We start from the raw sequence: 10,099 nt of genomic DNA on the forward strand, positions 1-10,099 counted from the left end.
AAAAAAATTAGCTGGGCATGGTGGCAGGCATCTGTAATGTGAGTTACTCGGGTGGCTGAGGCACGAGAATCGCTTGAACCCAGGAGGCGGAGGTCGCAGTGAGCCGAGACCACAGTATTGCATTCCAGCCTAGGTGACACAGCAAGACTCCGTCTCAAAAAAAAAAAAAAATTATAAAAACAAAAACTCAACAGATGACTAGGCTCTGCACATGTCTCTGAGGTAAATACTTGTAAAAAAAAAAAAAAAAAAAATCCCTATGTTTAGCCACAAACGGAAATCACATATGAAAGTAATAACTTGAAAAGTGATGTCACCCTCATAAAATGGCTTCCAGATTTGTTTTTTATCTTTCCATCTTTAGCCTTCAGATTTTCCCATGGGGATAAGTGAGCATGCCATCAAGGTGTTCATAAAAAAAAATGCAGATTATTTTATTAAGCAAATTAATGGAATGCCTAATGGAGATTTTTCAAAAGACTGCCACATCCATACATAATCATCGTGTCTTGGTTTATTCATTATTGGAGACTGTGATTTAACATCAGGATCTTAGATTATTCATTTAGCAAATCTTTATTGAGCATTTACTGTATGCCAGGTCTCACACTAGGTTTTATGCAAACAAAATTAAACAATAGCCGCAGCCTCAAAGTGCTCACATTCAATCTAGTCGCGGAAATTATAGAGAAATCAGTTACCATTAAACCGTGCCATGAAGGGTATGCTCCAGATGAGTGGGAGAAGCCCTGGGAATATGTTGGGAAGAGACATTTCAGTCACCAGGGCAGTGGTTCTCTACCATCTCACACAACACTCTGCCTTTTTCTTTCTTAATTGTGCTTAAAAATATATATATATATATATAAATAATAATAAAATTGACAATCTTAACCATTTTTAAATGTATAGTTCAGAAAAGTATATTCACGTTGTGAAACATCTCTCCAGAATGTGTTCGTCTCGCAAAACCAAAACTCTGTACACATTAAACAGCTCCCATTTCACCCTCCTCCAGTCCCTGACAACCACCATTCTACTTTTTGTTTCTATGAATTGGGCTCCTTTAGATACTGCATATAAGTGCAATCATACAGTATTTGTATTTTTTGTGACTGGCTCATTTCATTTAGTGTAATGTCCTCAAGGTTTACACATGCTGCAGCATGCGGTAGGACTTATTTCCCTTTAAGGGAAGTTTTTATAATTTACATTTTTTTTGTATGTATATACCACATTTTGTTTATCCATCTGTTGATGGGGCATACTCCACCTTTTTGAAACAAATTTATTGTAACTTCCCCCATTTTACTATCTGAAATAAATTGACTTTTTTTTTTTTTTTGGAGATGAAGTCTCAGTCTGTTACCCAGGCTGGAGTGAAGTGGCGCCATCTCAGCTCATTGCAACCTCCATCTCCTGGGTTCAAGCAATTCTCCTGACTCAGCCTTGAGAGTAGCTGGGCGTGTGCCACCACGCCTGGCTATCTGAAATAAATTGATTGATATATCTATTTTGAAAAAATACATATAAAGCTCTAAATAGAATATAAAATAAAAAGGAAATTGATATTAAAACAATTAAATGTATTTCAGTTAATTATTGACTATACTAGAAGACAAATGAGGTAGTGATGCTTTCACCTACATGGTAGAGTTTCCATAAATGCAGTAATTAAAAATGCATGTTGATATGGGAGTATTCAGTTAATTGAGTTAACTCAGATTCCATGAAAAGAGCTTCCATTAGTGATAATATTTCTCCAAAATGGTGAACAACCCTTGGTCATACTGTTCTAATCAAAACAAAAAATAACTTTCCTAAAACAAACAATAACATTCTTAAAAAATTAACACCATCCAAAAAATATTTTATGTTTATATATTAGAAAAAGAGGTTCTAGACTCAGGTTCTTAAGAAGAGAATTTTCACCTACATAAATGTCTGGAGGACATTCAAAAGTTGAACAAGGTGCAGGAAAATTCACTGCATGTAAACTCACCAAGGCAAGATACCTAATATGTCCGACCCTGCCCATCAGCTGCCAATAATGCAACCTTGTTATTGTGACATTAAAAACCACACACATACACCATATTACAAAAATGCCCTGCAGGAGACAGTACCACTTTCATTGAGATCCACTGGAAAACTGTATCAGGGGAAGACTTAAACTGAATTTCGAAGAACTTCTTGGAATTAGCCAAGTGTGTAGTAAGTGCTCAAAAATTTGCTGAATGAATGAATGAAGCCAGATTTTTTTATTCCTATTATATTTATTTCTTGAGAAATTGTTGCAGTATCTAAATTTAAACTTTTGTCATAAAAGTTGAAAAACTTGGCCCGGCACGGTGGCTCATGCCTGTAATCCCAGCACTTTGGGAGGCCACGGCAAGTGGATCATGAAGTCAGGAGTTCGAGACCAGCCTGGCCAACATGGTGAAACCCCGTCTCTACTAAAAATACAAAAATCAGCCAGGCATGGTGGTGTGGGCCTGTAATCCCAGCTACTTGGGAGGCTGAGGCAGGAGAATTGTTTGAACCCAGGAGGCAGAGGTTGCAGTGAGCCAAGATCATGTCATTGCACTCCAGCCTGGGTGACAGAACAAGACTCCATCTTGGGGGGAAAAAAAAGTTGAAAAACTTTTTTTCAAAAGTTTTCATAAACTTTTATCATAAGTTGAAACAGAATTCTATATTAATAAGTCAGCATGCAGATGTGGTGGACTACACCTATAATCCCAGCACTTTAGGAGGCAGAGGCAGGAGGCTTACTTGAGCCCAGGAGTTCAAGACCAACCTGGGCAACTAGCAAGACCCCATCTCTACAAAAAATGTAAATATTAGCCAGGTGTGGTAGCACACACCTGTGGTCCCAGCTACTCAGGAGGTGGGAGGATCATATGAGGCCAGGAGGTCGAGGCCGTAGTGAGCTGATTCACACCACTGCACTCTGCCTGGCTAACAGAGTGAGACCCTGCCTCAAAAAAAAAATTTTTTTTTAAGTCAGCATGCAAGGCAGAGACCATTAGAAGGCTACCCTAGGGCCTTAGGAAGACCAATGTTTGATACATGGCTCCATGAGCCATTATATCTCAGTTTCCTGAATCAATGATGATTGTGTGAGATGGCATCATGTTTATATATTCTGCAGACTATGGAGTCAAAGATATTCATACTCTGCTGGGCCGTTTACTTTGAAATTAAGTGTCTGAGTTTCTATACATTAGTATTCATTATCAGTCTGTGCTTTCTCGCTTTCTGATTATTCTTCAATAGGATATTGAAGAAACGATGAACACAGCTTTGAATGAACTCCGAGAACTGGAGAGACAGAGCACAGCAAAGCATGCCCCTGATGTGGTGCTGGATACCCTGGAGCAAGTGAAAAACTCTCCCACCCCTGCCACTTCCACGGAATCTCCCAGCCCTTTGCACAACGTTGCCCTCAGGAGCTCCGAGCCTCAGATTCGACGTAGCACGAGCTCCTCCAGTGACACAATGAGTACTTTCAAGCCTATGGTGGCACCCAGAATGGGCGTGCAGCTGAAGCCTCCAGCCCTTAGGCCAAAACCTGCTGTTCTTCCAAAAACAAATCCTACCATAGGACCTGCCCCACCTCCCCAGGGTCCAACAGACAAGTCTTGCACAATGTAAAAACCAGCCAAGCAAGGCCATAAAGGGAGGTGACTTAAAAAAGAAAACGGATTAGTGACAAAAGTCACTGATCCATAACTTTCCTTAGTTTTGTGCTTATAACTGGAGATCTTTTGGCTTTTCTATGTTGTCGAATGTAATGTCTGAGACTAGCTAAATTAACACGGGCATTTGTATTTTGTAATTTTTTTACATAACTGGACATATGTCATTTTAAGGACAATAGAAACACTTAGACTTACTTGAAAATCCAATGCTGCACCACTTGTAATGAAGGCAACACCGCTCTCCACATTGTACAGAGCTTCAGGTTTAACGTAGCCCAGGTGAGTCAGAAAGGTTGTGACCTGAAAGCAGAAGAACCCGAATTCCACACCTCATTGGAGTATAGCCAGTGTTGGTCTGTGGCACTTGGGCTGAAAGGTGATAATGGCATTGCATGGTAGCTGACGATGAGCACCTTCGATTCCATGTGGAGTGGGGTTTAGCTCATGCAAAAGACTTGCAATTGTCTCCATGGGACGATCCCAGTGGGACTGTCAGCCCACAGCTCGAGTGGGTTGGATGCTTGCCTCTTTCCTAACAGTTATTTCCCCAGGTCCAGCTTAAAGACTCGGTGGAAGGAGGTAGAACCTCTGCTGTTACTGCTTGAACTTAACCTGGGAAAGGAGAGGAAGACATCATCTCCAAAGCTATTAATGTCACTCCTTTTGCGAGCATGATTAGGCCCTGGAGATTTCCAAGTCCCTCTCCTACACTTACAAACAATTAGAAGGGTTTAATTTTAAAGACTTTCTGGTTACACTACTCCACGAACTCCTCCAAAGATCCGTTGTTCAATAACTGCCTAGAAAGTGTTTCTATCTCCTCTAAATCCCTGTGTTCTCCTCTGTGGAAATGAAGGCAGCAAGAAGCACCTGAGGCCTTGGTTCATGCAGTGTTCTCTTTTGACTAAATCACCTAGGTTTCTTTAAACATGCTACAAAGCCCAGGCATGGTGGTGCACACCAGTAGTCCAGCTACTCAGGTGGTTTACACAGGAGGATGGCTTTGAGCCTAGTAGTTCGAGTCCAGCCTGGGCAGCATAGTGTGAGACCCTGTCTCTTCAAAAAAAAAAAAAGCTACAAAGGCCTGATGATCCTAAATTTGAAATCCCAACTGTCCTCTCCATTTGTCTTTGAGCCAACCCTGAACTGGCCCTGGTACCTGAGTAAGAGCCGTGCAGGGCCATCAGCAGAACATGACCTTGTGGTTCTCACCCAATTGTGTACCTCACAACCACGACCTCTTTTTCTTTGTCCCTTTTCCCTTTTTTGTTTTTGTTTTTGTATGTGGTCTGTACATAACTCCCATAGTCAGCTGAACTCTCAATTGGAGACCCTCTTTCTCTGGCATCCTAGCACACAGACAATTTTTTAAGCCTATATTTATGCTACATTTTCCCCCTATCTTAAGAAAATTTGCTTTGATTTCCATTCTCCTACCAGCAGCAGCTGATATCACCTGTAGACCTATGAGCATTTTATCTACTCTATCATTGAAGTTACTGATAAAGATTTTTGTTGTCGTTGTTGTTGTTGTTGTTGTTGTTGTTGTTGTTGTTGAGAAAAATGGATTTCCCAGAACTAATCCCTCTGGCCGACCATTAATTTCCTTCTTGGTTTCATTTCAAACTGGCAGCCAATTGCACGCCCATCTAAGAGCTACACAGTGTAAATTTTACTTCATCAGCCCATTGGTGAATGCATCGTGCAGAAAAGAATTGGGATCTGTACTAAAATCAAGATCATTACTTTGAGCTCTACCTCAGTTTGCCAGTCTAGTCATTCTATTGCAGGAAGAGATTAAATTGATGAGATATTGTTACCTTTCAGAGTCACACTGCTGATTGCTTGCCTGTGGCCTAATTTCACAAATGAATAGTGATTTTTTTCCCATGTATTTCTAGGTATGGTAAACTTTCAAACCTCCAAATTTTCAGAGCCATACTTCTTGCCCATTTTGAGAAAGAAGCCCAGGACAGCGCCTTGTCCAGCCCCTCCCCGTTTGTCCTGAGCATTTGGGGTCCTTCAGCACCCTTGGACACCGTGGAGATCCAGCCAAGACTGAGCTTTGAATAGCACTAGCCCTTTTAAACAATCCTCACAAATTCCTTAGGAATTTAAACTTTCCAAAATAATCCCCCACTTTTTTTTTTTTTTTTTTTGAGTTGGAGTCTTGCTTTGTCACCCAGGCCAGAGTACAGTGGTGCAATCTCGGCTCCCTGCAACCTCCATTTCCCGGGTTCAAGCAATTCTCCTGAGTAGCTGGGATTACAGGCGCCACCACCACGCCCAGCTAATTTTTGTATTTTTAGTAGAGATGGGGTTTCACCATGTTGGCCAGGCTGGTCTCAAACTCCTGACCTCAGGTGACCCACCGGCCTCAGCCTCCCAAAGTGCTGGGATTACAGATGTGAGCCACCATGCCCGGCCATTCCGCCACTTCTTTAAAATAGTAAGAATTCTTAAAAACCATATTCCTTATTTGATGGAAGAGTAAGATGTTAACAGAGGGCATCAAAGGGCCAGCGGTGTCTTTGAATTTATTTTTTTTCAATCTATTTTCTGAGCTTCAGCCTTAGCTTTTCAGATCTTCCTCCTGCCTGTTCATTTATTCAGCCTTCTATCTGGTCATCCTCCCCAGCGGCTCCTCTCTCTGATGTGTCCACCTGTGGTGGAACGAGGATTGCCTTTCTGTGCTCCCCATCAGGACTTTGCTGTCTTGGCCGGCAGGAGTCATGCTGCGCAGAGCCTCACAGGCTGTGCCTTCTTTCAGGAAACAGTTCCTAATACTCTCCCATCACTCACTTTACGTGTCTCCATCTTATTTCCCTATACCTCTATTGTCACCTTGAGACTTTTTTTTTTTTCAATTCCGAATGAAGGGTATGACCTCAGAGTGAGTGAGGACTCAGTAAAGACTCACCTCTCCTTACTTGGTTTATTAAATGTCTTCGGATTCCAGAGATAAGACAAGGTGGCCACTTCACAAATAATCCAGAATCATGCTCAGTAAAGCTCATTAAAAGCCACTGCAGCTGAGAAGCTTCACAGCCCTTCTTTATAGCCACAGCGGCAGCACACAGGGGAGGTGGGAAGACACAGGGAAACCAGAGAGAAGAAGGAAAATGAGGCCTTGAGATGTTCTGCCCCCAGTTTCAAGGAGCTTTTCAGGCTTCATGTGCAATTTGGGGAGGGGGGGCATTTTGATGGTGGGTAAATGATGGCTCTGCAAAGATTACCTGACTCCACTTACACAAGAACATGTATTCTCAGCTCATATAACTGTGTGTTCACATCCCATCCAACTGTGTGTTCACATCCCATCCATAGGACTCACTGAAGGAGATTCACCAAGTCAGCCTTTTGGACTGGGTTGGGGTTTGGGGAGTGGATTTGGGGACAGAAAGGTACTTAGTACACATTTTCTAATGGGCGTTATGTGAACTGTTTGAACCTGCTGAGTGGCACTTTGTAGAGTTCCATGTTCACGTTCAGTGTCAACACCATTCAACAGCTTTGCACATCTTCGTACAACATAATCTGGCTTTGGTGCCCCTCGAGCCACCTGTAGAATAATTTATAGCAGGGTCCCACAATCTACTGCAATGATCGTGAACAGTTATCAGTGGATATAGTGCTCCAAGAGTCAGATTGTATCAGTTAAGGGTTTTCTAACTTTTGCTATCCCCCCCCCACCAAAAAAGGGGGGGTTTATAATTTAATCAAAGAAAAGGAAAAGAGGGGTGGGTTGGTAGTTGTGTCCTTAACATTTAGGAATGACATAGCCTCTGGAGTCTACAAACTGAAGAAACTTTCATCTGATCAGCCTTGGAAATCCAAAGTTAAAGAGCCTATGTGTCTCTTGAGGTGGGGGTTAGAGGATTCAAATTTGGGATGACGCTCATTGATTCCTGACCATAGCAGTGAGAGGCCATTTTTTGTGCAGGAAGTGTGCTTGGGACTCAGTCTTGTTTTCGATTGTCCACCACAGAAACCCTGAGACACAGAGCAGCTTAGAAGTCTCTACCCATGCATAAATAGAGCTCCCTACTCCAGACCACCTGCCACCCACCTCCCAAGCTGAGAACACAAGCTCCAGCTGGGCTGGAGAGTCAGGCTTGGTGCAGGGTGACTTTGGCGAAGTTTCGTCAGATCCATAAAGCAAACTGGAATTTGAGCTTTCACTTACCCTAGTATACTTTCTTAAAAAAAAAAAAAAAGAAAAAAAAAGTCTATGTGGTATAATCGAGATGGATACCTGTGTCTTTAAATTACGTAGGGAATTTTGTATGTTTAAATAATTGTACTGGGTTCCATAATGCTTATCTTAGAAACTTTAGTAAAAGAAAATATATGAACTGTGCATTTGTGAATGCCCCCCTTAGAGCATTCATCCAAGTTCAGTGTGTAGTGTGATGGTTATTATAGATATTTAAAGTATAGTAAGTGGCTGTGTAACAGGAGAGACTGCTGTTTACCCACGTACTGAAGGGTAACTGCTGCCCGCGTAATTAAATCAGTATTGTCCTTTCCTGTCGGTTTGATCAATTGCAGTACCGGTAGCTTCCTGCTTGTGACTGTTACCTAATTGTGTCAATGTACATCTGTAGTATGTACATGTGAAAGTGCCTTTCTATTTTAGAGGAGTTTTAGCCTTGCTCTTGTACCGTGGCCCCACTCTGTGCCCCACCCCCACCTCCTCCTCCCAATTCCTGCTGCCCACTCGAGTGTTTTGAAGCTTCCTCCCTGTCCTCCACCTTCTCCATCCCCACCTTCCTGTGCCTCGGTGCTCAGTAATGTCCCGTCTCACATCCCTGTCAGTCCTCAGACTGTCTCGTTTTCCTTGTAGACGTGATTGTGCCTTTCTCACCCCTGTGTCCTCCCATCCCACCGCATCTGTCCCCCGCTCATGTGCTGCTGACAGCATCGCACTCGCCCGTGCTCTGTACTGCCTCTCACCATTTCATTCCCTCCTCTCTGAGGTGAAAATAAAGGGGGATGCTTTTACAGTCTGGAAAGAAAAAAATGTTTTGTTAATCTGTTGTGACAATGCACTTTTATGTATAGTACTGTACATTTTGGCATGTACCATTACAGGCTTCGGTATACAGTCAGGTTTGTTCTTCACCATGTATCTTTATAATAAATAAGATAGTTCTAGCTGCCTTTGTCTGCTTCCAGTTTGATGTGCATCTCTGTGGTGTCTTTGTTCCTTTCCTTTCTCTCATCACTACTTTCTCCCTGACAGCTAGCTTGCATTAAATAATGTGAAACTTCTGCCTTTAAAATATTTTTTTATCTCACTTTCATTTCTTGTTCATTTGGAAATACGGTGTCCTGCACAGGGCCCTGCCCATGAAGCTGTGGTTTTTCAGTCATGATTTGGAGGCTCAATGTGTAGTCAGAGAAAAGAGTCTTGGGAGAGACTTAACTGAGAAGCTGAGAGCGTACAAGCCTCCTAAACATGCACCAGATTGAAATCTTTCTTTTGAGAAAGACTCTAGTTAACCATGGCAAGCCCATCTTTGGTTTCATTTGAATAAATTGAAAAATAATCCTTAGGTTATTTTTCTGTGCTTAGAACTCCCCGTGCATTGGTATTTTTCTTTTTTTTTTTTTTTTTTTTTTTGAGACGAATCTCTCTGTGTCACCCAGACTGTAGTGCAGTGGCGCAATCTCAGCTCACTGCAACCTCCCCCTCCCAGATTCAAGCGATTCTCCTGCCTCAGCCTCCTAAGTAGCTGTAATTACTGGCACCCGCCACCACAGCCAGCTACTTTTCGTATTTTTAGTGGAGACGGGGTTTCACCATGTTGGCCAGGCTGGTCTCAAACTCCTGACCTCAGGTGATCTACCCACCTCAGCCTCCCAAGTGCTGGGATTACAGGTGTGAGCCATTGCATCTGGCCAGGTATTTTTCTTTAAATATAAAAAAAAAGATAACACAAGGTCTAGCAATATGTAGTAGATAGCTCTGTAAAACAATATAAGTTGTGCAAGATTGAATATTGATAAGATATAAAGTTTAAAAGACAGGCAAATCAAGGAAAAACACTTTTTATTAAAGTGCAAAATACTAACAGAAAAGTGTGCAAATCATTAGTGTAACAGTTCTCACGAGCTGACACACTGATGTATCCACCACCCAGTTTAAGCAATAGCACATTATCCGCATCCCAGAAGCTACTGTGCTCATGCCTCTGTGAATGTATCAGTATCCTGACTAATCACACCATAGTTTTGTTTTGCCTGTCATCTTAGCTTTCTATAAATGGGTTCATACAGTATGTAGATTTTGTGTCTGGCTCCTTTTGAAATTTATGTTTGTAAGAGTCATCATTGTTAGTAAAATAGTGGTTTTTCCATTTTTACTGCTATATAGAATTCCATTACATGAA

The 10,099-nt window shown here is 42.0% G+C and overlaps 1 protein-coding gene across 2 annotated transcripts in view; it reads left to right on the forward strand.

Annotated features, from left to right (window-relative positions):
* SRGAP1 (SLIT-ROBO Rho GTPase activating protein 1) overlaps positions 1-8,861 on the forward strand; it is a 321,514-nt gene extending 312,653 nt beyond the window's left edge. For both annotated transcript variants that reach the window (XM_054443638.2, XM_054443639.2), the window contains exon 22: positions 3,280-8,861. In XM_054443638.2, the coding sequence (XP_054299613.1) occupies positions 3,280-3,657 (378 nt within the window). In that variant the 3' untranslated portion in view covers positions 3,658-8,861. The remainder of the gene's footprint in view (positions 1-3,279) is intronic.
* The last annotated feature ends 1,238 nt before the right edge of the window (positions 8,862-10,099 follow it).

This window comes from Pongo pygmaeus, chromosome 10, assembly GCF_028885625.2.
Source record: "Pongo pygmaeus isolate AG05252 chromosome 10, NHGRI_mPonPyg2-v2.0_pri, whole genome shotgun sequence".
Classification (NCBI taxonomy): domain Eukaryota; kingdom Metazoa; phylum Chordata; class Mammalia; order Primates; family Hominidae; genus Pongo; species Pongo pygmaeus.